The 26437-nt window shown below is 58.1% G+C and overlaps 1 protein-coding gene and 2 long non-coding RNA genes across 4 annotated transcripts; 1 reads left to right on the top strand and 2 right to left on the bottom strand.

Annotated features, from left to right (window-relative positions):
- Positions 1 to 349: 349 nt before the first annotated feature.
- On the bottom strand, positions 350 to 22778 carry LOC115498023 (protein-arginine deiminase type-1-like). Its single transcript, XM_030289378.4, has 16 exons — positions 22592 to 22778; positions 18333 to 18507; positions 16871 to 16940; positions 15542 to 15603; positions 14776 to 14893; positions 14572 to 14697; positions 13038 to 13213; positions 12855 to 12958; positions 11244 to 11367; positions 9360 to 9467; positions 9125 to 9276; positions 5425 to 5569; positions 3158 to 3251; positions 1844 to 1923; positions 758 to 883; positions 350 to 680 (listed from the first exon to the last, which is right to left on the bottom strand). The coding sequence occupies exons 1-16, from the start codon at positions 22681 to 22683 to the stop codon at positions 447 to 449; spliced, it is 1986 nt and encodes a 661-aa protein (XP_030145238.3). The 5' UTR covers positions 22684 to 22778; the 3' UTR covers positions 350 to 446.
- Positions 13220 to 13783, bottom strand: LOC140680406 (uncharacterized). The gene is made up of 3 exons (XR_012051663.1): positions 13734 to 13783; positions 13357 to 13664; positions 13220 to 13319 (listed from the first exon to the last, which is right to left on the bottom strand). It is a non-coding gene; the product is annotated as an uncharacterized lncRNA (long non-coding RNA).
- A 342-nt stretch (positions 22779 to 23120) lies between the features above and the next one.
- LOC140680407 (uncharacterized) lies at positions 23121 to 26064 on the top strand. Of its 2 annotated transcripts, none has more exons than XR_012051664.1 (3): positions 23121 to 23485; positions 24425 to 24584; positions 25566 to 26064. It is a non-coding gene; the product is annotated as an uncharacterized lncRNA (long non-coding RNA). The 2 variants fall into 2 exon arrangements; XR_012051665.1 differs by having other exon boundaries at positions 23126 to 23360; positions 25566 to 26062.
- The last annotated feature ends 373 nt before the right edge of the window (positions 26065 to 26437 follow it).

The raw sequence follows: 26437 nt of genomic DNA, 5'->3' as shown, positions 1-26437 counted from the left end.
GAGGTGAAGAGCGGAGGGAGGCGGAAATTCCTTTCTGGAGAATGCGTGAAAAGGTGCCGAGGAGAGCAGGAGAGGCTCCTGCAGCCTCAGAAACAAATTCCCCAGCAGGAAGCGATTTTGTTTTGTTTTGTTATTTTTTTTCCCCGAAACGGGGAATTTTGGGGGTGTTACCAGCTGCAAAGCCACGGGTGGGCACTCCATGACCCCGCACCTCCCAGAGCAGCCTCCCCACCCTCGCTGTCCCCACCAGCCCCAAACCAAACCCCCGTACCCAAAATCAGCCTCCAAACGACATCTCCACGCCGGGAGCGGAGGAAGGAAGGAGGAGAGACGGGGAAGCGCTGCCCCCTCAGTGCCCGTGAAGCTTTATTGGCCAAATTCGTGATTTTGGTGCTTTTCCAGAGCAGGAAATGCACTTTCCCCTGCAGGGCCCGGGGTTGGGGGGGTCAGGGCACCACGTTCCACCACTTGAAGGCGAAGGGCTTGCGGCGCACGTTGGTGCCGCAGTGGACATCCCCCGAGAGGACGTGGTAGGAGAAGAAGTCGTCGATGAAGGTGCAGGAGAGGCCCAGCGGCTCCAGCAGCTCCCGCACCCGCTGCTCCAGGCAGCAGCGCCCGCCCACCACGGGCCCGAAGGGTTTGGGGATGCCCAAGTGCCGGCCCAGCACCAGCATGTTCACCTGCGGCAGGGCGGGGAGTCCGGCAGGGATCGATCCCATGGGAATTAGGGATTGGGGTTGTGGGGTCGGGGTCTCACCATGTCCGGGAACAGCGCGTCGGCGCGGGAGTTGGTGAGGATGAAGAGCTGCGGGATGTCCACGATGTCCTGCTCGCTCAGCCCCAGCTCCTGCTTCAGCAGGTCGCGGTTCCAGTCGATGCAGCGCTGCGGGATGGGCACGGAACTGCCATCCTGACCCTCCGCATCCCGGCCATGGGCCCGCTGGATCCTGCCTGGCTCCCACCCCTGTGCGCCACCTCACACCCCGTCCCCATCCTCATCCTCATCCCCATCCTCATCCCCGTCTCCATCCTCATCCCCACCTCTCACCCCATCCCTGTGGACAACCTCCATCCCATCCCATCCCATCCCATCCCATCCCATCCCATCCCATCCCATCCCATCCCATCCCATCCCATCCCATCCCATCCCATCCCATCCCCATCCTCATCTCCATCCCCATCCTCATCCCCATCCTCATCCCCACCTCTCACCCCATCCCTGTGGACAACCTCCCACCCTATCCTACCCCATCCCAACCTCCCATCCCATCCCATCGCTGTGGACAACCTCCCACCCCATCCCAACTTCCCACCCCATCGCTGTGGACATCTTCCATCCCGTCCCTGTCCTCATCTCCATCCCCATCTCCATCCTAACTTCCCACCCCATCGCTGTGCACACCTCCCATCCCAGCCCATCCCAACCTCTCACCCCATCCCTGTGGACATCTCCCACCCCATCCTAACCTCCCATCCCACCCCATCCCCGTTGAAAACTTCCCACCCCATCCCAACTTCCCACCTCATCGCTGTGGACAACCTCCCATCCCATCCCATCCCATCCCATCCCATCCCATCCCATCCCATCCCATCCCATCCCATCCCATCCCATCCCATCCCATCCCATCCCATCCCATCCCATCCCATCCCATCCCATCCCATCCCATCCTCATCTCCATCCCCATCTCCATCCCAACCTCCCACCCCATCCCAGCCCCACATTCCCTGGAAACCCAGATCCCAGAGCCCCCGGGATGAGCAGGGGGAGCCCCCCAATCCCACATTCCCTGGAAGCCCAGATCCCGGGGGTCCCGGGATGAGCAGGGGGAGCCCCCCGCCCCACCTGCACGTGGCGGTTGTCGCTGCGCAGGGACTCGTCCGCCAGGATCTCGTCGATGGTTTTCTTCTCCGTGCCCTTCAGCCCTGGGAGCGGCAGCGGTGAGGGACAGCGGGGACAGAGCGGGGACAGAGGGGGGACACAGGGATGGACACTGGGATGGACAGAAGGATGGACACATGGATGGACAGAGAGATGGACAGAGGGATGGACACAGGGATGGACAGAAGGATGGACAGAAGGATGGACAGAAGGATGGACACAGAGGGATGGACAGAGAGATGGACACTGGGATGGACACAGGGATAGTGGGATGGACAGCAGGATGGACAGAGGGGTGGACACAGGGATGGACAGAGAGATGGACAGAGGGATGGACACTGGGATGGACACAGGGATGGACACAGGGAGAGTGGGATGGACAGCAGGATGGACAGAGGGATGGACACTGGGATGGACGGAAGGATGGACGGAAGGATGGACAGAGGGTGGACAGAGGGGTGGACAGAGGGATGGACAGAGGGGTGGACAGCAGGAGGGGACATTGGGAGGGGACACTGGGAATGCTGTTCCCTAGGGATGTCCTCAGGGATGGATAGTGGGATGGACAGAAGGATGGACAGCAGGATGGAAAGAGGGGTGGACAGAGGGATGGACACTGGGATGGACACAGGGATGGACACTGGGATAGTGGGATGGACAGCAGGATGGACAGCAGGACAGACAGAGGGGTGGACAGAGGGGTGGACAGTGGGATGGACAGAAGGGATGGACACAGGGATGGACAGAGGGATGGACAGAAGGATGGACAGAGGGGTGGACAGAGGAATGGACACAGGGATGGACACTGGGATGGACACTGAGATGGACAGAGGGGTGGACACAGGGATGGACACAGGGATGGACACAGGGATAGTGGGATGGACAGCAGGAGGGGACATTGGGAGGGGACAGTGGGAAGGGACACTGGGAATGCTGTTCCCTAGGGATGTCCTCAGGGATGGATAGTGGGGTGGACACAGGGATGGACACAGGGATGGACACTGGAGTGGACAGCAGGATGGACAGAGGGATGGACAGAGGGATGGACAGTGGGATGGACAGTGGGATGGACAGAGAGATGGACACAGGGATGGACACAGGGATAGTGGGATGGACAGCAGGATGGACAGAGGGATGGACAGTGGGATGGACACAGGGATGGACACAGGGATGGACACAGGGATAGTGGGATGGACAGCAGGATGGACAGCAGGAGGGGACAGTGGGAAGGGACGCTGGGAATGCCGTTCCCCAGGGATGTCCTCAGGCAGCCCTCACCGATGAACTGCGTGGCCTCCCCGTGGCCCTGCTGCTGCTTCTCCGTGAAGAGTTTGTAGCAGGCGTTGGGACTGGCCAGGAGCAGCCGGAACCCCTGCGGGACAGAGACCGGGGTCACCCCTGGTTTGGGGGGGATAAAACACCCCAGAGTCCGGCTGGGAGGCGCCAGGGCCATCCCAAACCCAGCCCTGGAGCAATGGGATACCCATGGAGATCCCAAATCCATCCCTTGGCCATGGGATGCCCACACCAATCCCAAATCCATCCCTGGTCCATGCAATGCCAACACCAACCCCAAATCCATCCCCGGGCCATGGGATGCCCGTGGAGATCCCAAATCCATCCTCAGGCCATGGGATGCCCACACCAATCCCAAATCCATCCCTGGGCCATGGGATGCCAACAGAGATCCCAAATCCATCCCTGGGCCCTGCAATGCCAACACCAATCCCAAATCCATCCCTGGGCCATGGGATGCCCATGGAGATCCCAAATCCATCCTCAGGGCCATGGGATGCCCACACCAATCCCAAATCCATCCCCGGGCCATGGGATACCAACAGAGATCCCAAATCCATCCCCGTGCCATGGGATACCAACAGAGATCCCAAATCCATCCCCGTGCCATGCGATGCCCATGGAGATCCCAAATCCATCCCTGGGCCATGGGATACCAACAGAAATCCCAAATCCATCCCTGGGCCATGAGATGCCCATGGAGATCCCAAATCCATCCCCAGGCCATGTGATGCCAACAGAGATCCCAAATCCATCCCAGGGCCATGTGATGCCAACACCAATCCCAAATCCATCCCCGGGCCATGCAATACCCATGGAGATCCCAAATCCATCCCCGGGCCATGCAATGCCCATGGAGATCCCAAATCCATCCCCGGTCCATGGGATGCCAACACCAACCCCAAATCCATCCCTGGTCCATGCAATGCCCATGGAGATCTCAAATCCATCCCTTGGCCATGAGACGCCCATGGAGATCCCAGATTCATCCCTGGGCCTTGAGGTGCCAACACCAATCCCAAATCCATCCCTTGGACCATGGAGTGCCCATGGCAATCCCAAATCCATCCCCGGGCCATGGGATACCAACAGAGATCCCAAATCCATCCCTGGGCCATGGGATGCCCATGGAGATCCCAAATCCATCCCTGGACCATGGAGTGCCCATGGAGATCCCAAATCCATCCCTGGGCCATGGGATGCCCATGGAGATCCCAAATCCATCCCTGGACCATGGAGTGCCCATGGAGATCCCAAATCCATCCTCAGGGCCATGGGATGCCCACACCAATCCCAAATCCATCCCTGGACCATGGAGTGCCCATGGAGATCCCAAATCCATCCCCGGTCCATGCAATGCCCATGGAAATCCCAAATCCATCCCCGGGCCATGAGACGCCCACACCAACCCCAAATCCATCCCCAGTCCATGCGATGCCCATGGAGATCCCAAATCCATCCCCAGGCCATGGGATGCCCACACCAATCCCAAATCCATCCTCGGTCCATGCAATGCCCACGGAGATCCCAAATCCATCCCTGGGCCATGGGATGCCAACAGAGATCCCAAATCCATCCCCGGTCCATGCAATGCCCACACCAATCCCAAATCCATCCCCAGGCCACAGGATACCAACAGAGATCCCAAATCCATCCCTGGGCCATGGGATACCGACAGAGATCCCAAATCCATCCCCAGGCCATGCAATGCCCATGGAGATCCCAAATCCATCCCTGGGCCACGGGATACCAACAGAGATCCCAAATCCATTCCCAGGCCATGAGATGCCAAACCAATCCCAAATCCATCCCCAGTTCATGCGATGCCCACGGAGATCCCAAATCCATCCCTTGGCCATGGGATGCCAACAGAGGTCCCAAATCCATCCCCGGGCCATGGGATGCCAACACCAACCCCAAATCCATCCCCAGGCCATGGGATGCCAACACCAATCCCAAATCCATCCCTGGGCCATGGGATACCAACAGAGATCCCAAATCCATCCTCAGGGCCATGGGATGCCCACACCAATCCCAAATCCATCCCTGGACTGTGGGATGCCCACACCAGTCCCAAATCCATCCCTGGGCCATGGGATGCCCACACCAATCCCAAATCCATCCCTGGTCCGTGGGATGCCCACACCAATCCCAAATCCATCCCCCAGCGCCCCGGGAAGGACAGACATCTGGCAAAGGGGAATTTTGGGGCGCTGCAAAGAGCCCTGGGCAGGCTCCAGAGCTGTCACCTTCCTGTCCAGGGCAGGGACGAAGGTGAGGAACTCGTCCACGTGGCCCACGCTGAGCCACTCCGAGTAGACCTCGAGCGGCGCCTGCACGGTCTGCGCGAACAGGAAATCCCGCACGGCCCGGCACATCCTGCGGCCCGCCGCCCTGGGGACACGCACGGTGGGCACCGCTGCCTGCCCCAAAAACCCCTCCCAAAACCTGCTTCCTGCCCCAAAAACCCCTACCCAAAACCTGCTTCCTGCCCCAAAAACCCGCTTCCCAAAACCTGCTTCCTGCCCCAAAAACCCGCTTCCCAAAACCTGCTTCCTGCCCCAAAAACCCCTCCCAAAACCTGCTTCCTGCCCCAGAAACCCACTCCCCTGCCCCAAAAACCCCTCCCCAAAACCTGCTTCCTGCCCCAAAACCCACTCCCCAAAACCTGCTCCCTGCCCTAAAATCCCCTCCCCAAAACCTGCTTCCTGCCCCAAAACCCGCTCCCCTGCCCCAAAACCCCCTCCCCAAAACCTGCTCCCCAAAACCCACTCCCCAAAACCTGCTCCCTGCCCCAAAACCTTCTTCCTGCCCCAAAAACCCGCTCCCCTGCCCCAAAAACACCTCCTCAAAACCTGCTCCCTGCCCCAAAATCCACTCCCCAAAACCCGCTCCCCAAAACCCCTTCCCGAAAACCCACTCCCCAAAACCCACCCTCCAAAACCTGCTCCCTGCCCCAAAACCCCCCTTCCCAAAACCTGCTCCCTGCCCCAAAAACCCACTCCCCAAAACCCACTCCCCAAAACCTGGTCCCTGCCCCAAAACCCGCTCCCCAAAACCCGCTCCCTGCCCCAAAACCCACTGCCCAAAACCTGCTTCCTGCCTCAAAACCCCCTCCCCAAAACCCGCTCCCTGCCCCAAAACCCACTGCCCAAAACCTGCTCCCTGCCCCAAAACCCGCTCCCCAAAACCTGCTTCCTGCCCCAAAACCCGCTCCCCAAAACCCGCTCCCCAAAACCTGCTTCCTGCCCCAAAACCCACTCCCCAAAACCTGCTTCCTGCCCCAAAACCTGCTCCCCAAAACCTGCTTCCTGCCCCAAAACCCGCTCCCCAAGACCTGCTCCCTGCCCAAAAACCCCCTCCCCAAAACCTGCTTCCTGCCCCAAAAGCCACTGCCCAAAACCCACTCCCCAAAACCTGCTCCCTGCCCCAAAACCCACACCCCAAAACCTGCTTCCTGCCCCAAAACCTGCTCCCCAAAACCTGTTTCCTGCTCCAAAACCCGCTCCCCAAAACCTGCTTTCTGCCCCAAAACCTGCTCCCTGCTCCCAAACCCCTCCCCAAAACCTGCTTCCGGCCCCAAAACCCACTCCCCAAAAACCTGCTTCCTGCCCCAAAAACCCACTGCCCAAAGCCTGCTTCCTGCCCCAAAACCCCCTCCCCAAAATCTGCTCCCTGCCCTAAAATCCCCTCCCCAAAGCCTGCTTCCTGCCCCAAAACCCGCTCCCCAAAACCTGGTCCCTGCCCCAAAACCCCCTCCCCAAAACCCACTCCCCTGCTCTGAAATCACCCTCCCCAAAACCTGTTTCCTGCCCCAAAAACCCACTCCCCAAAAGCTGCTCCCTGCCCTAAAAACCTGCTCCCCTTCCCTAAAACCTACTCCCCAAAACCCGCTCCCCAAAACCTGGTTCCTGCCCCAAAAACCCACTCCCCTGCCCCAAAAACCCACTCCCCAAAACCTGCTCCCTTCCCCAAAACCTGCTCCATGGGAAAGGGGGAAAGGGAAAACAAAGGGGGAAAGGGAAAAAGGGAAAACAGGAAAGAGGGAAAACAAAGGGAAAAAGGGGAAAAGGAAAAATGGGAAAAAGGAAAAAACAAAGGGGGGAAACAGGAAAATGGGAAAAGGGAAAATCAGGAAAATGGGAAAATGGGAAAAAGGGGGAAAGGGGAAAACAACGGGAAAAAGGGGAAAAGGGAAAATGGGAAAACGGGAAAACGGGAAAATGGGGAAATGGGGAAAAAGGAAAATGGGAAAATGTGAAAAAGGGAAAATGGGAAAGCAGGAAAGGGAGAAATGGGAAAATGGGAAAAATGGAAAAATGGGGAAAAGGGGAAATGGGAAAACAGGAAAAAGGGAAAAAGGGCAAATGGGAAAAAGGGAAAAAGGGAAAAAGGGAAAACAGGAAAATGGGAAAAGGGGAAAAAGGGGAAAGGGGAGAAGGGGAAAACAGCGGCCAGGTTTTGTGAGGGTCAGAGGAGCAGCTGTGGGGTTTGCCTGTAAAATCTGGGATTTGATGGAGATCAGGCCCAGGTTCTTTCTCCAGGAGGTTCCCGAGGGAGGGTTTGGGATCTCCCAAGGGCGGCTTTTGGAATCTCCCAAGGGAGAGTTTTGGGATCTCCCAAGGGAGGGTTTTGGGCTCTCCCAAGGGCGGGTTTTGGGATCTCCCAAGGGCGGGTTTTGGGATCTCCCAAGGGTGAGTTTTGGGATCTCCCAAGGGTGGGTTTTGGGATCTCCCAAGGGAGAGTTTTGGGATCTCCCAAGGGCAGATTTTGGGATCTCCCAAGGGAGGGTTTTGGGATCTCCCAAGGGAAGGTTTTGGGCTCTCCCAAGGGTGGGTTTTGGGATCTCCCAAGGGTGAGTTTTGGGCACTGCCCAGGGTGGGTTTTGGGATCTCCCAAGGGAGGGTTTTGGGATCTCCCAAAGGAGGGTTTTGGGCTCTCCCAAGGGTGGGTTTTGGGATCTCCCAAGGGAGGGTTTTGGGATCTCCCGAGGGCAGGTTTTGGGCACTGCCCAGGGCAGGTTTTGGGCTCTCCCAAGGGCGGGTTTTGGGGTCTCCTAAGGGCGGGTTTTGGGCTCTCCCAAGGGTGGGTTTTGGGATCTCCCAAGGGAGAGTTTTGGGATCTCCCAAGGGAGAGTTTTGGGATCTCCCAAGGGAGGGTTTTGGGATCTCCCAAGGGTGAGTTTTGAGCACTGCCAAGAGTGGGTTTTGGGCTCTCCTGAGGGAGAGTTTTGGGATCTCCCAAGGGCGGGTTTTGGGATCTCCTGAGGGAGGGTTTTGGGATCTCCCAAGGGCGGGTTTTGGGATCTCCTGAGGGAGGGTTTTGGGATCTCCCAAGGGAGGGTTTTGGGATCTCCCAAGGGTGGGTTTTGGGCTCTCCCAAGGGTGGGTTTTGGGCTCTCCCAGGGGCAGGTTTTGGGATCTCCCAAGGGCGGGGTTTTGAGATCTCCCAAGGGTGGGTTTTGGGCTCTCCCAAGGGAGGTTTTGGGATCTCCCGAGGGCGGGTTTTGGGATCTCCCAAGGGTGGGTTTTGGGATCTCCCGAGGGCGGGTTTTGGGATCTCCCAAGGGTGGGTTTTGGGATCTCCCGAGGGAAGGTTTTGGGATCTCCCGAGGGCGGGTTTTGGGCTCTCCCGAGGGTGAGTTTTGAGCACTGCCAAGAGTGGGTTTTGGGCTCTTCCAAGGGTGGGTTTTGGGCTCTTCCAAGGGAGAGTTTTGGGCTCTCCTGAGGGAGAGTTTTGGGATCTCCCAAGGGCGGGTTTTGGGCACTGCCCAGGGCGGGTTTTGGGATCTCCCAAGGGTGGGTTTTGGGATCTCCTGAGGGAGGGTTTTGGTATCTCCCGAGGGAGGGTTTTGGGCTCTCCCAAGGGAGAGTTTTGGGCACTGCCCAGGGTGGGTTTTGGGCACTGCCCAGGGTGGGTCTTGGGCTCTCCCGAGGAGGGGGCGCTCACCAGGGCAGGGGGCTGCCGATGAGGATCCGCCCCAGCGGGTACTCCTTGCCCCGCACCGTCACCGGCGGGCTCACGTCCAGGTTCCCGAAGGAATCCAGGCTGGTCACGCTCTTCCCGGGGGGCTCCCGGGTCACGTAGCCAAAATCTGGGCCCTGGGAAAGAGGGAAGAGGTGCCAAGGACCTCCCGTGAGGGGATTTTGGGGAGAAAAAGGGGGATTTCAACGCAAGGACACACCAGGATCTTCTTAAAAGCGAAATCCTTCAGGCCTCTGTTCCTGGGAGAGTCGAAGACCACGGGGAAGGATTTGTGTGGAGCTTCCACGTAGCCGAACTCCAGCTCATCCTGTGGGAAGGAGACGAGGAGGAGGAGGAGGAGGAGGAGGAGGAAGGCTCTGGGGAGTGATAGGAATCTCCACCAGGGATGTGGGGAGGGTGGGGCAGGAAATGGGGCGAGCCTGGCAAAGCCCAGCCTAAACCACCAGGGAGGATCGTGCTCGGTCCTCCCGGGGTGACGCCACAGCCATGGTGTCCCCCTGGGGTGGCCCTGGCAGTGGGACCCTCCTGCTCAGCCCCACAGGGTGACACTGCAACCACGGTGTCCCCCTGGGGTGGCCCTGGCAGTGGGACCCTCCTGCACAGCCCCACGGGGTGACACTGCAGCCACGGTGTCCCCCTGGGGTGGCCCTGGCAGTGGGACCCTCCTGCTCAGCCCCACAGGGTGACACTGCAACCACGGTGTCCCCCTGGGGTGGCCCTGGCAGTGGGACCCTCCTGCTCAGCCCCACGGGGCGACACTGCAGCCACGGTGTCCCCCTGGGGTGGCCCTGGCAGTGGGACCCTCCTGTTCAGCCCCACGGGGTGACACTGCAACCACGGTGTCCCCCTGGGGTGGTCCTGGCAGTGGGACCCTCCTGCACAGCCCCACGGGGTTTCAGTGGGGGTCCCCTCGTACAATGAGGTCACTCTCGAGGTGTCCCTTGGGTCCCTCTTCCAAAGCACTACGAGGACCCTTCTGCAAAAGGGGACCCCTTGTAATGTCCCACGGAGTCCCTTTTGTAGCAGGGATCCCTTGTAATGTCCCATGGGGTCCTTCTTCCAATGGGGTCCCCTTTACAACATCCCATTTTGTCCCTTTTGCAGTGGGGTCCCTTTGCAGTGTCCCATGGGGTCCTTCTTGCAGTGGGGTCACCTTCAACAGCCCCACGGGGTCCCTTTGCAGTGGGGTCCCCTTTGCAATGTCCCATGGGGTCCTTCTTGCAGTGGGGTCACCTTCAACAGCCCCACGGGGTCCCTTTTGCAATGGGGTCCCCTTTGCAATGTCCCATTGTGTCCCTTTTGCAATGGGGTCCCCTTTGCAATGTCCCATGGGTCCTTCTTGCAGTGGGGTCACCTTCGACAGCCCCACGGGGTCCCTTTTGCAGTGGGGTCCCTCCTGCAGTGTCCCATGGGGTCCTTCTTGCAATGGGGTCCCCTTTACAATGTCCCATTGTGTCCCTTTGCAGTGGGGTCCCCTTTGCAATGTCCCATGGGGTCGTTCTTGCAGTGGGGTCCCCTTTACAACATCCCATTGTGTCCCTTTTGCAGTGGGGTCCCTTTGCAATGTCCCATGGGGTCCTTCTTGCAGTGGGGTCACCTTCAACAACCCCACGGGGTCCCTTTTTCAGTGGGGTCCCTCCTGCAATGTCCCATGGGGTCCTTCTTGCAGTGGGGTCACCTTCAACAGCCCTACGGGGTCCCTTTTGCAGTGGGGTCCCTTTGCAATGTCCCATGTGGTCCTTCTTGCAGTGGGGTCACCTTCAGCAGCCCCACGGGGTCCCTTTGCAGTGGGGTCCCTTTGCAATGTCCCATGGGGTCGTTCTTGCAGTGGGGTCACCTTCAACAGCCCCACAGGGTCCCCTTGCAGTGGGGTCCCTCCTGCAGTGTCCCATGGGGTCCCTTTATGTGTCCCTCACTGGGATCCCCTCCGGCACAGCCCCACGGGGTCCCTGTCCCGGTTCCCCGCTGTGTCCCCGGTGCCAGGCCGGGCTCCCCGGCCATTGTCCCCATCCATGCCCCCCTGGCAGCGTTCCCTGTGCCCCGGTGCCCGTCCCATGCCCGTCCCCGGCTCTCCGGGGCTGACCTGGATCCAGCGGTCGCTGCGCGTGTCCTGCTCGGCGCACACGGTCAGTTTGCAGTTGGCTTTCCGCAGCAGCGCCCGCAGCCCCTCCAGGAAGGCCTCGTTGGAATCCGAGCCCTGCTTGATGCTGGGGGGACAGCGGGGGACCGGGGCTGCCAGGGGGATCACGGGGAGCCCCCAAAATCCCAACCCCGCAGCTCACAGCTCGTTCCTGAACGCCCTGAGCAACATTCCGGTGTGGGATTGGAGCTGGAGAGGGAATTCCAGCCTTTGTGGGGTTGGATTTGGAGAGGGAATTCCAGCCTTTGTGGGATTGGATTTGGAGAGGGAGCTCCAGCCTCTGTGGGGTTGGATTTGGAGAGGGAATTCCAGCCTTTGTGGGGTTGGAACTGGAGAGGGAGCTCCAGCCTTTGTGAGACTGGATTTGGAGAGGCAGATCGAGCCTCTGAGAAGGAGCTCCAGCCTTTGTGGGATTGGATTTGGAGAGGGAATTCCAGCCTCTGTGGGGTTGGATTTGGAGAGAGAATTCCAGCCTTTGTGGGGTTGGATTTGGAGAGAGAATCCCAGCCTTTGTGGGGTTGGATTTGGAGAGGGAGCTCCAGTTTTTGTGGGGTTGGATTTGGAGAGGGAGCTCCAGCCTTTGTGGGGTTGGATTTGGAGAGGGAGCTCCAGCCTTTGTGGGGTTGGATTTGGAGAGGGAGTTCCAGCCTTTGTGGGGTTGGATTTGGAGAGGCAGCTCCAGCCTCTGAGAGGGAATTCCAGCCTTTGTGGGGTTGGATTTAGAGAGGCAGCTCCAGCCTTTGTGGGATTGGAGCTGGAGAGGGAATTCCAGCCTTTGTGGGGTTGGAACTGGAGAGGGAATTCCAGCCTCTGAGAGGGAGCTCCAGTCTTTGTGGGGTTGGATTTGGAGAGGGAATTCCAACCTTTGTGGGGTTGGAACTGGAGAGGGAGGTCCAGCATTTGTGGGATTGGATTTGGAGAGGGAATTCCAGCCTTTGTGGGGTTGGATTTGGAGAGGGAATTCCAGCCTTTGTGGGGTTGTATTTGGAGAGGGAATTCCAGCTTCTGTGGGATTGGATTTGGAGAGGGAATTCCAGCCTTTGTGGGGTTGGATTTGGAGAGGGAATTCCAGCATTTGTGGGGTTGGATTTGGAGAGGCACCTCCACCCTCTGAGAGGGAGCTCCAGTCTTTTTGTGGGATTGGATTTGGAGAGGGAGCTCCAGCCTTTGTGGGGTTGGATTTGGAGAGGGAATTCCAGCCTTTGTGGGGTTGGAGCTGGAGAGGGAGCTCCAGCCTTTCCCCTTGGGATTTAAACACCCTGGGCAGCATTCCTGTATGGAATTGGTGCTGGAGAAGGTCTTCCAGCATTTCTCCTCAGGATTTTAATGCCCCAGGCAGCATTCCTGCATGGGAATGGACCTGGAGAGGGAACTCCAGCCACTCTTGAGATGGAAATGACTCCCACAGCAGCAGCTGGCTCCCTTCCCGAACTTTCCCAGTCGGGAATGCCTAAGCCTGGCTCACGTATGGAGAGGAAAGATCGGGAACTCCTCCCTGGAGAGTGCCCCGGGGCAGGGGACACCCCTGTGCCGTGGCGGGGACACCCCTCCTACCTGCAGACAAACACCTCCAGGGGCTGCTGCGTGTTGGGCGTCATGATCCAGGGCGCCACGCGGAACACCACGGTGTCCGTGAAGATCGGCGTGCCCGGCGAGTCCTGGTGGAGCCAAAATGGAGTTTGGGACCTCCAGCACGGGGGGGTTGTCAGGGGAGGGGTGGGGCCGACCCCCCTGTACCTTATGGGGTTCCTCCAGCAGGCTGGCGCTGAAGGACACCAGGCCGGTGAAGCCTCTGTCGGGGAACGCCAGCCCCTCCACGTAGAAGGTGCTGTCCCCCTGGCCAGCGTGCTCCAGCACGTAGGAGAGCTTGTCTGGGCCCAGCACGGGCTTGTAGAGCGGGTGGGCATCACCACCTGGAGAACCCCAGATCCCCACCCCAAACTCAGCAGCCGGGAGAGCCCCAGATCGTCACCCCAAACCCAGCAGCCAGGAGAACCCTGGATTCCCAAACTCAGCAGCCTGGAGAACCCTGGATTCCCACCTCAAACTCATCAGCCTGGAGAACCCACCCCAAGTTCAGCAGCCACCAAGTTCATTCCCACCACGAGTTTAGCAGCCAGGAGAACCCTGGATTCCCAAACTCTGGAGAATCCCAGATCCACACCCCAAACCCAGCAGCCTGGAGAACCCTGGATTCCCAAACTCAGCAGCCTGGAGAGCCCCAGATCCCCACCCCAAACTCAGCAGCCTGGAGAACCCTGGATTCCCAAACCCAGCAGCCTGGAGAACCCACCCCAAGTTCAGCAGCCACCAACTTCATTCCTACCCCAAGTTTAGCAGCCTGGAGAACCCTGGATTCCCAAACTCAGCAGCCTGGAGAACCCTGGACTCCCACCTCAAACTCAGCAGCCTGGAGAACCCTGGCTTCCCAACCTCTGGAGAATCCCAGATCCACACCCCAAACCCAGCAGCCTGAAGAACCCTGGATTCCCAAACCCAGCAGCCTGGACAACCCCAGATCCCCACCCCGAACTCAACACCCTGCAGAGCCCACCTCAAGTTCAGCAGCCACCAAATTCATTCTCACCCCAAACTCAGCAGCCTGGAGAACCCTGGATTCCCAGCCTCTGGAGAACCCCAGATTCCCACCCCAAACCCAGCAGCCTGGAGAACCCCAGATCCCCACAGCCTGCCCACAGGGGGACACGCCAGCAGCAGGAGGAGGAGGTGGTTGGTGCCCAAGGGTGGCAGAGGAGCTTCCTCCTCCTCCTCCTCCTCCTCCTCCTCCTCCTTCCTGGGGAACGTTCTTGATCTTTCCGGGACAAAGAGTGCTCCGTCCCCTCGGGTCCAGCCCTTTCAAGGTGTGTGGCTCTGGCTGAGGATCTAATGACACCCTTGGCTCCCTGGACCTGATTTTCGGCGCGGAGCTGCCGGGGATCCAACCGTTCAAAGGCGAAGGGCGCTGCCCAACGGGATGGGCTGCTTGGCTGCTTGGCTCCCTGCCCGAGCCAAAACAGTGCCGGGAGCCACGTGGGGATTCCCGTGCCGTGGGAATGTCAAAATTCCAGCCCTCGTTGGGAAAAGCCTCTTTGGGGCATTCTCCCCCTTGGATTTTCCCATATATCCCCACCCCGTGCGACGGCAGAAGATCTTTTGGGGTAAAAGGGTGGTTACAGCAAATAGGGGCGCCCCAAAGAACTGAACCCATGGGGTTGGCTCACTTTGGGGTCCCGCAGGGGTGCTGGGGGCGGGGGAAGGCAGAGGTACTCACGGGCGGCGTGGAACACCCGCACTTTGTCCGCGTCGCTCTCGGGGACGTGCAGCACCACCGGGTACTCGGCGAAGATGGCGCTGGGGCCCTGGGTCCGCAGCAGCATCACCGACATGTCCTGGAGGTCTGGGGGGCACAGGGGACACGGAGGGAGGGGATGGCAGTGGGGAAGCCCCCAGGGAGCCCCTCGGGGTCACAGCCCACCTGCCAGGGTCCGTATGTCCGCCTCGCCGCTGTCCGTGCCCCCCGCGCCGGGGCTGTCCCGGTCACAGTTGACCAACAGCACGGCGCCTTGTCCATCCGGGCCCCACGTCCACTTGGCCTGGAGGAGAAGCACCGAGAGGGGACAGGAGCAGGATTTCCCCGAGGAAAACCCCGTGCTTGGAGGACAACCCAACCACGCCACCAGGAGACAACCAGCGCTGCTCCAAACCGCCCCGTCCCAACGGCAGCTCCAGCACGGCCTGCACGGACTGCTCCGAGATTTTATCTCCCAGCCAGGCTGGAAGTGCCTCCAGCCTCGCACAGACACGGCCACAGCGCTTCTGGAAGCTCAGCCCATCTTGATACCAATTTGCGCCACCGATCAGGCTGCGGTTAATTAGCCCAGCTGGGCTGCGGTTAATTAGCCGGGTTAAAGGGCCAGGGCACAGGCAGATGTGTGGCCAAAGGGGGAAATCTCCTGCTCGACTCATACAGGAGAGAGAAAGGAGATGGAAGAGAAAGGGAAGAAAAAGGGAAGAAAATGCTGAAAGTTTTCTCCCATGAGATCCTCAGGACCAGGCTGGAGCCGCAGGAGGTTTGGTGTGGAATAGGAAAATAAATCCTTTTCCTGCTCAATTAGTAGGCTGAGGATCTGCCGGGCTGTTTGTCCTCACCCAGACACCACCCAGGTCCCTGTCCCTCCTGGAGATTTTCCAGGAAGAGGCCGGGATGGATCCGCCCTCCCACGACGCTCTCCTCTCCTCACCTTGTCCTTGCCCTTGCTCTTCACTCGGCCGCTCCGGCTCCAGTCCACGTCCAGGGACACCTCTGGAACAGCGAGAGGGAAGAAGCCACAGGCAGGGGATGAGGTCTTGGAGCCACTTTGGGCTCCTCCTTGGCACCCCACACCAACCCCACCTCATCCCCCCAAAGCTGCTCCAGATTCCAACAAAGCAGGAGAAGAAAACACGACCCAACAGCTCTACCATGACTTTCCCTCTTTGATCTCCATCTGTCTCCTCTCATTTTGGTTTCCCCCAGCAGGACATCCCCACTTCATGGTAGATTTTACATTTTCAGAGCATTTTTCTCATGGCAGATTTTGTTTTCACGCTATTTTTTATGTTTTCGTGGCAGATTTTATGTTTCCTTGGCATTTTTACATTTTCATCCATTTCCTATTGACTGTCCTGTTTTTCCACTAAGCCAAAGCATGGTGGAGGCACAAAAATGCATTTTCACTGTGGCTGAGCAAACACCCAAATAATTTTTAGGAAATCTGGACTTCTCCTCACAGAGCTCTTCTTGCCCCAAACCCCACCTCAATCCTAACTCAAAACCTCCTCCAGATGGGACACACAAGGTGTGGAAAACACCGGGATTGAAGCAGAGATTGTTCTCCTTGGGGCAGAGAGGACAACGTGGAAAAGCCGGGAGGGAAACTCGAAATCCAACCGAGAGAAGAACATTTGGAAGGCAAAATCCCTGTGGCCAGTGATGGCCCCAGTTGGCTCCAGTGAGGCCCATCGGCCACGGGACGTGGGAAACCTTCAGCCTCTCCAGGGGTAATTTTGGGAGGCGTAGGCACGACTTGAGGACACAGGTCAGACTGTCATGTGAACGCTTCAGAAAATCCCAAATTTAGGGTAATTAATCCATCCAAGCGGAGACTTCTGCTCCCAGACTGGTTGTCTAGACTCCCTTTGTAGCCAGCAGGGGAGAGCAGGCATTTGGAGGGGATGATTCACCTCACCCTAAACTCCTGAAATAGGTCAGGCGCTGCCTCGGTGCCGATCCCTCTCCCCTCGCTGCCGGAGCTGGGTGAGGAGATCTCCCGTGGATCCTCTTTTCCCAAGGAATCTCCTTGGCAGGCACAGGAGGATGTCCTGGGCGGGGACGCGGCCCAACCTCCGTCTCTCCCACACCGTATAAGGCAGCGTTTAATTAATCACGGTTTAATTATTTTCCTCTTGCTCATCAGCATCAGCAAACACCCAAACCTTTATTGCCTGTGGTCCCCGAGGAATTCTGACCTCGTAAAATCCAGATGGATCCCAAGAAACCAGGAATTCCCGGAGCCTCGGTGGGCACCTACCGACACAGGTGAGGTACAGCCAGGCCACCGCCAGCTCGCGGCCCTCGCGGTCGTAGTAGGCGATCTTCACCTGCAGAGACATCCCCACACCGTGACCCACATCCATGGGGCAGCGGGATCTCCATCCCCACACCGTGACCCACATCCCATGGGGCTGGTGCGATCTCCATCCCCACACCGTGACCCACATCCCATGGGGCAGCGGGATCTCCATCCCCACACCGTGACCCACATCCCATGGGGCTGTTAGGATCTCCATCCCCACACCGTGACCCACATCCCACCGGTCTGCCAGGATCTCCATCCCCACACTGTGACCCACATCCCATGGGGCATTGGGATCTCCATCCCCACGCCATGACCCACATCCCACTGGGCTGGTGGGATCTCCATCCCCACACCGTGACCCACATCCCATCAGACCAGTGGAATCTCCATCCCCACACCGTGACCCACATCCCACCATGCTGGTGGGATCTCCATCCCCACACCATGACCCACATCCCACCACGCAGGTGGGATCTCCATCCCCACACCGTGACCCACATCCATGGCGCATTGGGATCTCCATCCCCACACCGTGACCCACATCCCATGGGGCTGGGGGGATCTCCATCCCCACACCATGACCCACATCCCACTGGATTGTTGGGATCTCCGTCCCCACACAGTGACCCACATCCCACCAGACCAGCGGGATCTCCATCCCCACACCGTGACCCACATCCCACCAGGCTGATGGGATCTCCATCCCCACACCGTGACCCACATCCCATGGGGCATTGGGATCTCCATCCCCACACCGTGACCCACATCCCACCAGGCTGTTGGGATCTCTATCCCCACACCGTGACCCACATCCCATGGGGCAGCGGGATCTCCATCCCCACACTGTGACCCACATCCCTTAGGGCAGCGGGATCTCCATCCCCACCCCGTGACCCACATCCCACCGGACTGGTTGGATCTCCATCCCCACACCGTGACCCACATCCATGGGGCATTGGGATCTCCATCCCCACACCGTGACCCCACCAGGCTGTTGGCATCTCTGCCCTCCCAGGATCATGGGATGAGCTGGGAAGGGCCCCACAAGGACCCCCAACTCAGGCCCTCCTGCCCACTCAGCGGGGCCCCAGGAGGTCCATCCCAGTTTCTCTGTTAATCACAGATCTTTGGAACTCTGCACCAGCTTCAGCCAAAACTGGGCATGGAAAAAGTCCAACTTGGGGTATTTTTTGCTGCCTGGCACCGACTTTTGCAACCGCTGCAATATCATCGTTAAGGCACCAAGTGGGACCTTCTCCTTCTGGGTTTCATTTCTCGTCAGTGCCAATTACCCAACTCTGCTGGAGCTTCTCCATAAAATCCACCCTGGTGTCAGCAATACTCAGAAACCCTCGAGTTTTCCCAGGAAATTTCACTTATTTCCACCCGTTTGGGCACGTGAACAGCGCCTGACCTGGTTGTCATCGACGGTCCTGCTGGTGACGTCGATGGTCACCGCCACCTCGATGTCGGGATCCAGGGGCCACCGGGAGTCCAGGGTGGGCTTTGTGGTGGGGCTGTGGATCATGTGCACCGTCACCGCCGGCGTGGCGTGCACGTCAAAGGACGCCGCGCCTTTTGGGATGGACCTGGCACGGAACAACCTCATCTCAGAGACCAAACCCCCAAACCTGGAATTAAACCCAGCCGTGACAGGGCGGGAGGGGCCCCGAGACCATCCCTGGCTGATGAAATGTCCCTGGAGTTCCACACGTGGGACATCTGTGGTGGCATTGGGCAAGCCCAGCTCCCGCTGCCGCTCCGGCACGTCCGGCCGTGGTTTATCCCTCTGCAGCCATGAGAAATTCCCCCAATTTCAGCGCCCCGTGACAAAACCCCAGCCGGGAAGGAATCAGGATGGTTTTCACGCCAACCACGCGTGGAGCTGGGGGCTGTGGGACCATCCTGTGACCTGAGGGATGCCGGGGCTGGAGCGGAGCCTGGATCCGGCACGCAGCGCCCGCGCCCGGCTCCGTGACATCCTGGGGAGCCTTTGAAGTGCTGCTCCCTGCTCTGACCTGCTCCCGGCTCCCCCGGGACGGAGCCAGGTGGGAACTTCAGCAGCCAGAACACAAAAACCACAACATCAAAACCCCGGACGTAGCCCCGGTGTTGCTCTTGGCGCGGTGTCCCCGGTGCCTCCAGCAGCTTGTGAGGAGATTAAGGCGTTCCGTGGGCTTGGCATCCCCATCTGGAACACCCCACAAAGCCGTGGATCCAGGGAATGCTGGATTCCATCCCCACCCTGAACACCCCACAAAGCTGTGGATTCTGGGAATGCTGGATCCCATCCCAAACACCCCACAAAGCTGTGGATTCTGGGAATGCTGGATCCCATCCCAAACACCCCACAAAGCTGTGGATCCAGGGAATGCTGGATCCCATCCCAAACACCCCACAAAGCTCTGGATCTGGGGAATGCTGGATCTCATCCCAAACACCCCACAAAGCTGTGGATCCAGGGAATGCTGGATCCCATCCCAAACACCCCACAAAGCTGTGGATCCAGGGAATGCTGGATCCCATCTGAAACACCCCACAAAGCCGTGGATCCAGGGAATGCTGGATCCCATCCCCACCCTGAACACCCCACAAAGCCGTGGATTCTGGGAATGCTGGATCCCATCCCCACCCTGAACACCCCACAAAGCTGTGGATCCGGGGAATGTTGGATCCCATTCCCATCTAGAACACCCCACAAAGCTGTGGATCCAGGGAATGCTGGATCCCCTCTGGAGCACCCCACAAAGCCGTGGATCCGGGGAATGCTGGATCCCATCCGAAACACCCCACAAAGCCGTGGATCCAGGGAATGATGGATGCCAACCAAACACCCCACAAATCCATGGATCCGGGGAATGCTGGATCCCATCTGAAACACCCCACAAAGCCGTGGATCTGGGGAATGCTGGATCCCATCCCAAACACCCCACAAAGCCGGGGATCCAGGGAATGCTGGATCCCATCCCAAACACCCCACAAATCTGTGGATATGGGGAATGCTGGATCCTATCCCAAACACCCCACAAAGCTGTGGATTCGGGGAATCCTGGATCCCCTCTGGAGCACCCCACAAAGCTGTGGATTCTGGGAATGCTGGATCCCATCCCAAACACCCCACAAAGCCGTGGATCCAGGGAATGCTGGATCCCATCCCAAACACCCCACAAAGCCGTGGATCCAGGGAATGCTGGATCCTATCTGAAACACCCCACAAAGCCGTGGATTCTGGGAATGTTCGATCCCATCCGAAACACCCCACAAAGCTGTGGATACGGGGAATGCTGGATCCCCTCTGGAGCACCCCACAAAGCCGTGGATCCAGGGAATGCTGGATCCCATCTGAAACACCCCACAAAGCTGTGGATTCGGGGAATGCTGGATCCCATCCCCATCTGGAACACCCCACAAAGATGTGGATCCAGGAAATGCTGGATCCCATCCGAAACACCCCACAAAGCTGTGGATCCAGGGAATGCTGGATCCCATCAAAAATACCCCACAAAGCTGTGGATCCAGGGAATGCTGGATCCCCTCTGGAGCACCCCACAAATCTGTGCGCCCACGGGATGCTGGATCCCATCCAGACCACCCTGCAAAGCTGTGGATCCGTGGGATCCCAGGATCCTGCAGATTTGGGGCTGTTTGCTGTGGGTTTGTGGCCCTCCCACCTCAGCGGCACAGCCCAATTCCCAACGAGCCCCAAACAGCCCAAAATTGCTGCATCCACCACTAAATTCCCCCCAGCCGGTGCTTCCCAGGAATAAAACAATCCAATTTTTCAGCTGGAAGAGCCTCCACCATCTGCTGTTTGGGGCCACGGCTCAAATTTGTTACCAAGAAGCCAAATTACCCCATTTGAGGGCTCTGGCTCCATGTTTAAATAGGACTGAGAGGGCTCCGAGTTCAAAAACAGGACAAAAAATTGCAGTTAATGTGTTTTCTGCATTCCCATGTGAATGAGGGGGGAAACGAGGCTGTTTCAGGGCAGCCAGAGCTCTCTGAGGGGACGGTGGCACATCCTGGCCTGGCTCCAGCGCTCCATCCCAATAATTGCCTGGATGCGGTGCCGACCGGCTGGGCCTGCGTTCTCTGTCATTATAAATGTGATTTATTAAATAATGACACTGTGACAGCAGGGCAGGGACAGCCACCTATCTTCCCAATAAAGCCACCCCGTATTTAATTCTGCAAAAATCCCTTTTCCTGACATTGCCCGTGCACGGCCGCCGCTGGATTTTTTCTGCCTGAGCCACACATTTTATTCCTCCTCCCGTTTTAGCTCCGAGTTGCTCGTCTTGAATTGCTCTTGCCCAATGTTTTTAGAGCCAGAAATAGACCCGGGGTGTGCTTGGGCTTTGCCTCCAAACCATCCTGGTCCAGCTCTGCTGCGATGCCTTGAGCCATCCTCCCACCTTTGGATGAGCTCCCTGTGGGATACTGTCCCCAAAAAGGTGCTCCCTGTGGGATATCGCCCCCAAAATCGGAGTTTTGGGGCGAGTTCCCCATGGGACATCATCCCCTACAACACACAGTGGGACATCATTCCCTAAAAAGCCTTGGATGAGCTCCCCATGGACATCGTCCCCTAAAGCACATCCCTCCAAATCCCTGAGTGAACTCCTGGTGAGCTCCAAGTCCTGCACCACCCGTTCCTCCTCCAAACCCATCCCAAATCCCTGCAGCTCTGTGGGACATTCCAGGATGCCCCAGTGCTGGGCAGACCCATCCCAAATCCCAGTGGGTCCATGGAAAACACTGGGATAACTCAATGCTGATCAAACCCATCCCAAATCCCTGACTGGGATGTCCCAGTCTGGAGCAAATCTATCCCAAATCCTGGTGGTTCCATAGAACAATCTGAGGTGCCCCAATCCTGAACAAACCCATCCCAAATCCCAGGCTGGGATGTCCCAGTGCTGATCAAATCCATCCCAAATCCCTGTCTGGGATGTCCCAATGTTGATCAAATCCATCCCAAATCCCAGGCTAGGATGTCCCAGCGCTGATCAAACCCATCCCAAATCCCTGACTGGGATGTCCCAATCTGGAGCAAATCCATTCCAAATCCTGGTGGTTCCATGGAACAATCTGGGATGCCCCAATCCTGATCAAACCCATCCCAAATCCCAGGCTGGGATACCCCAATCCTGATCAAACCCATCCCAAATCCCAGGCTGGGATGCCCCAATCCTGATCAAACCCATCCCAAATCCCAGGCTCAGGATGCCCCAATCCTGATCAAACCCATCCCAAATCCCTGTCTGGGATGTCCCAGTGCTGATCAAACCCATCCCAGATCCCAGGCTCAGGATGCCTCAATCCTGATCATACCCATCCCAAATCCTGGTGTTTCCATGGAACAATCTGAGATGCCCCAGTCCTGATCAAGCCCATCCCAAATCCCAGGCTCGGGATGCCCCAATCCTGATCAAACCCATCCCAAATCCCAGGCTCAGGATGCCCCAATCCTGACCAAACCCATCCCGAATCCCAGGCTCAGGATGCCCCAATCCTGATCAAACCCATCCCAGATCCCAGGCTCGGGATGCCCCAATCCTGATCAAACCCATCCCAAATCCCTGACTGGGGTGCCCCAATCCTGACCAAGCCCATCCCGAATCCCAGGCTCAGGATGCCCCAATCCCGACCAAGCCCATCCCGAATCCCTACCGGCGCGTGTCCAGGAAGACCTCGGTGCCCAGCACGCAGACGCCGCGGGCGGCGTGGCCGGTGGACATGGGCACGACGTGTCGCGGGGCCATGGTGAGCCGGGCACGGCCGCATGGGCAGGGAGCTCCAGGCTGTGCCGGGAAACCAGCAGGACTGGATTAAAAGGCTCGGGAAGGTAACTCCTCCTTCCCGGGATGACGGGGTTCGGCCAGGGGACCCTGGTTCCACCTCCATCCCAAGATGAAGGTGATAGGGCAGCCCCGGGGCGGCTCCAGCGGGGACACCAGCTGACAGCCAGCCCTGCTGGGTGCTCCTCAGAGAGGCTTTGGGATTTATTCCCTTCTTTTTGTTCCATCCCAAACCCCGCAGCTCATGCATTAAACATTCCCACTCCCCGGCAGCGCAGGGTGGTTGTTTGGGGTTATTACAGCGCTGTCATTAAAACCGGGCATTTTCTTTAAAACACCCCAAATTTTCCAGCCGGGCTCTCTCTGGGTGAGTCACGGCCCGGCTGCAGCAGCAGGGCCATGCCTGAGTACAGCTGAACAAAAGGAAATGTTTGCTCAGGTCGGTCCTTCCCATCCCAACCATCCCCAGGACGGGAGGGACGGGCAGGGAGAACTGGTTGTGGGGCAGGCGGGGAAGGGGAAAACACCAACAGCCAACAACCAGAGGCTTCCCGAGGAAACTCCAACTGCTCCGTGTCTCGCTCCGACCTCGAGGGTTTCCAGGCCGAGATCCCACGGGAAAAATCTCCTTTGTGGAAGCGGTACCGCAGATATCCATCCATCCCATCCCATCCCGGAGGATTTCCCTGCCTGGGAGCAGGGAAACCCGGCTGGAGCAGGAGGGAGGGAGCCCTGCCTGTGGGGATGGAGGCGGCAGCTCCAGAGGGTCCCTTTACTTTATATCTATTTTAAAACTTTAAATTTTAAGTTTTCCGCTCTGCAGTATTACACACTTTTAATTAGCAGCACACTCGTAATCCTGGTGTTATTAATCAATATTGGAAGCGTTATTTACAGCTTTAGGTTAAATGCAATGTGCTCTTGGGTTAGAGTTTGTTTAAAGTTTAAAATCCTCAGCTGCGGGAGCAGGGAATTCCCTGTGGGATCAAAGCGCTGGGATGAGCCCAGGAAAGGCTCCAGGAAGGGGTTCTGGGAAAGGGATCCGGGAAAGGGATCCTGGAAAGGGATCCTGGAAAGGGATCCAGGAAGGGGATCCTGGAAAGGGATCCGGGAAAGGGATCCTGGAAAGGGATCCGGGAAAGGGATACAGGAAAGGGATCTGGGAAAGGGATCTGGGAAAGGGATCCGGGAAAGGGATCCGGGAAAGGGAACCAGGAAGGGGTTCTGGGAAAGGGATCTGGGAAAGGGATCCGGGAAAGGGATCCGGGAAAGGGATCCGGGAAAGGGATCTGGGAAAGGGATCCTGGAAAGGGATCCTGGAAAGGGATCCTGGAAAGGGATCCTGGAAAGGGATCCAGGAGAGGGAACCAGGAAAGGGATCTGGGAAAGGGATCTGGGAATGGGATCCTGGAAAGGGATCCTGGAAAGGGATCCGGGAAAGGGATCCTGGAAAGGGATCCGGGAAAGGGATCCGGGAAAGGGATCCGGGAAAGGGATCCTGGAAAGGGATCTAGAAAAGGGATCCCTCTCACTTTAGGGCAGTAACCCCCCTCTGGTCCATGTCTCGTACCCCAGAGCAGCTTCAGAAGTTGGAAGAAGCCAGAGGAGCAGCCAGGATGCTTCACAGGGAATGCTGGTGGCATTTCCAGGCTCTCCCAGGCCTCAGCTGATGGAGATTTTGGCTAAAAAAAACCATTTTCCACAGCCCAGCACCACCCAAACTCCTGCTGGGAATGGTGTTGGCTCTCCAGGCCTTCCTGGAGAGCAGAAGTCCTGATGGATCCCAGGATGGTGAAGTGGCCCCAGAGCAGCGTCCCCGCAGAGCCACAGGCCCGGCTCCCCACTGGAGGCTGCTGGTTGTACTGGTTTGTACTGGGCAGGGGCTGGGCCCCGAGCCTGCTCGGCTGGTCTGGGCTGAGGGATGGGCAGGAGCACACCTGGGATGGACAGGAGCACATCTGGGGATGGACAGGAGAACACCTGGGATGGACAGGAGCACACCTGGGATGGGCAGGAGCACACCTGGGATGGGCAGGAGCACACCTGGAATGGGATGGGCAGGAGCACACCTGGGATGGACAGGAGCACATCTGGGATGGACAGGAGCACACCTGGGATGGACAGGAGCACACCTGAGTTGGGCAGGAGCACACCTGGGCTGGGATGGACAGGAGAACACCTGGGGATGGACAGGAGCACATTTGGGATGGACAGGAGCACATCTGGGGATGGGATGGGCAGGAGAACACCTGGGGATGGACAGGAGAACACCTGGGATGGGCAGGGGCACATTTGGGATGGACAGGAGCACATTTGGGATGGACAGGAGCACCCCTGGGATGGACAGGAGCACATCTGGGATGGACAGGAGAACACCTGGGCTGGGATGGACAGGAGCACATTTGGGATGGGATGGACAGGAGCACACCTGGGATGGGCAGAAGAACACCTGGGATGGGATGGGCACGAGCACACCTGGGATGGACAGGAACACATTTGGGCTGGACAGGAGAACACCTGGGATGGACAGGAGCACACCTGGGGATGGGATGGGATGGACAGGAGCACACCTGGGATGGACAGGAGCACATTTGGGATGGGATGGACAGGAGCACACCTGGGATGGGATGGACAGGAGGATTTGGAGCCACCCGACGTGCCAGGCTCGGGGACAGGAGGATTTGGAGCCACCCGACGTGCCAGGCTCGGGGACAGGAGGATTTGGAGCCACCCGAGGTGCCAGGCTCGGGGACAGGAGGATTTGGAGCCATCCAACGTGCCAGGCTCGGGGACAGGAGGATTTGGAGCCACTCGGCGTGGCCGGAGCTGACTGTCCCTAATTACAGCCTGTCCTGGGAAAGCGGCACATGACAGACGGACCCGCCTGTCCCTCGCACAGGGAATTTGGCTCCGGGGGTGCCTCTGCCTTTCCCCCAATCCCAAACTCTCCTTCCCCATTCCCAACCTTCCTTTTGCCTCTTCCCCCAAGCCCAGCCCACCCCAAACCCCCCCAGGAGCCCCAGGAACAGCCGGATCCCTCCGGGGCGTTGCTCCCCGCCCATCCTGCAGCATCACTCTGCCGAGGAAAGTTCGATAATCTCCCTAAGCCGATAATTACAGCTCGCTAATTACAGCTGGGTAATTACCCCGCATGCAGAATTGCAGGCAGGAATCTTTACGAGCCGTGTCAGCCTAATTACCTGAGCAGGGCGAGACATCGAACCAGTTATCAAACCCCGCCGGGCTCCGCAGGGCTTGGGCTTCCTGAAGGCTTTCCTTCGGGTTTCTTTAGGTTTCTTTAGGTTTCCTTCAGGTTTCCTTCGGGTTTCTTTAGGTTTCCTTCAGGTTTCTTTAGGTTTCCTTTAGGTTTCCTTCAGGTTTCTTTAGGTTTCTTTAGGTTTCTTTCGGGTTTCTTTAGGTTTCCTTTAGGTTTCCTTCAGGTTTCTTTAGGTTTCCTTTAGGTTTCCTTCGGGTTTCTTTAGGTTTCCTTTAGGTTTCTTTAGGTTTCCTTCGGGTTTCTTTAGGTTTCCTTCGGGTTTCTTCAGGTTTCCTTCGGGTTTCTTTAGGTTTACTTTAGGTTTCTTTAGGTTTCCTTCAGGTTTCTTTAGGTTTCCTTCAGGTTTCTTTAGGTTTCCTTCGGGTTTCTTTAGGTTTCCTTCAGGTTTCTTTAGGTTTCCTTCAGGTTTCTTTAGGTTTCTTTAGGTTTCCTTTAGGTTTC

The sequence above is a fragment of the Taeniopygia guttata genome, chromosome 21, assembly GCF_048771995.1.
Source record: "Taeniopygia guttata chromosome 21, bTaeGut7.mat, whole genome shotgun sequence".
NCBI classification, from domain to species: Eukaryota; Metazoa; Chordata; class Aves; order Passeriformes; family Estrildidae; genus Taeniopygia; species Taeniopygia guttata.
The sequence above is the reverse complement of the archived record's forward strand: the minus strand, read 5'-3'. Positions and strand labels throughout refer to the sequence as shown.

Coding starts and splice junctions, on each gene's coding strand:
- LOC115498023 (XM_030289378.4), bottom strand. CDS start 22,683: ATGGCCCCGCGACACGTCGTGCCCATGTCCACCGGCCACGCCGCCCGC. Junction 5,570..9,124: donor ATCGGCAGCCCCCTGCCCTG/GTGAGCGCCCCC, acceptor GCGTGTCCCCAG/GGCGGCGGGCCGCAGGATGT. Junction 1,924..3,157: donor GGAGGCCACGCAGTTCATCG/GTGAGGGCTGCC, acceptor TGCCGCTCCCAG/GGCTGAAGGGCACGGAGAAG.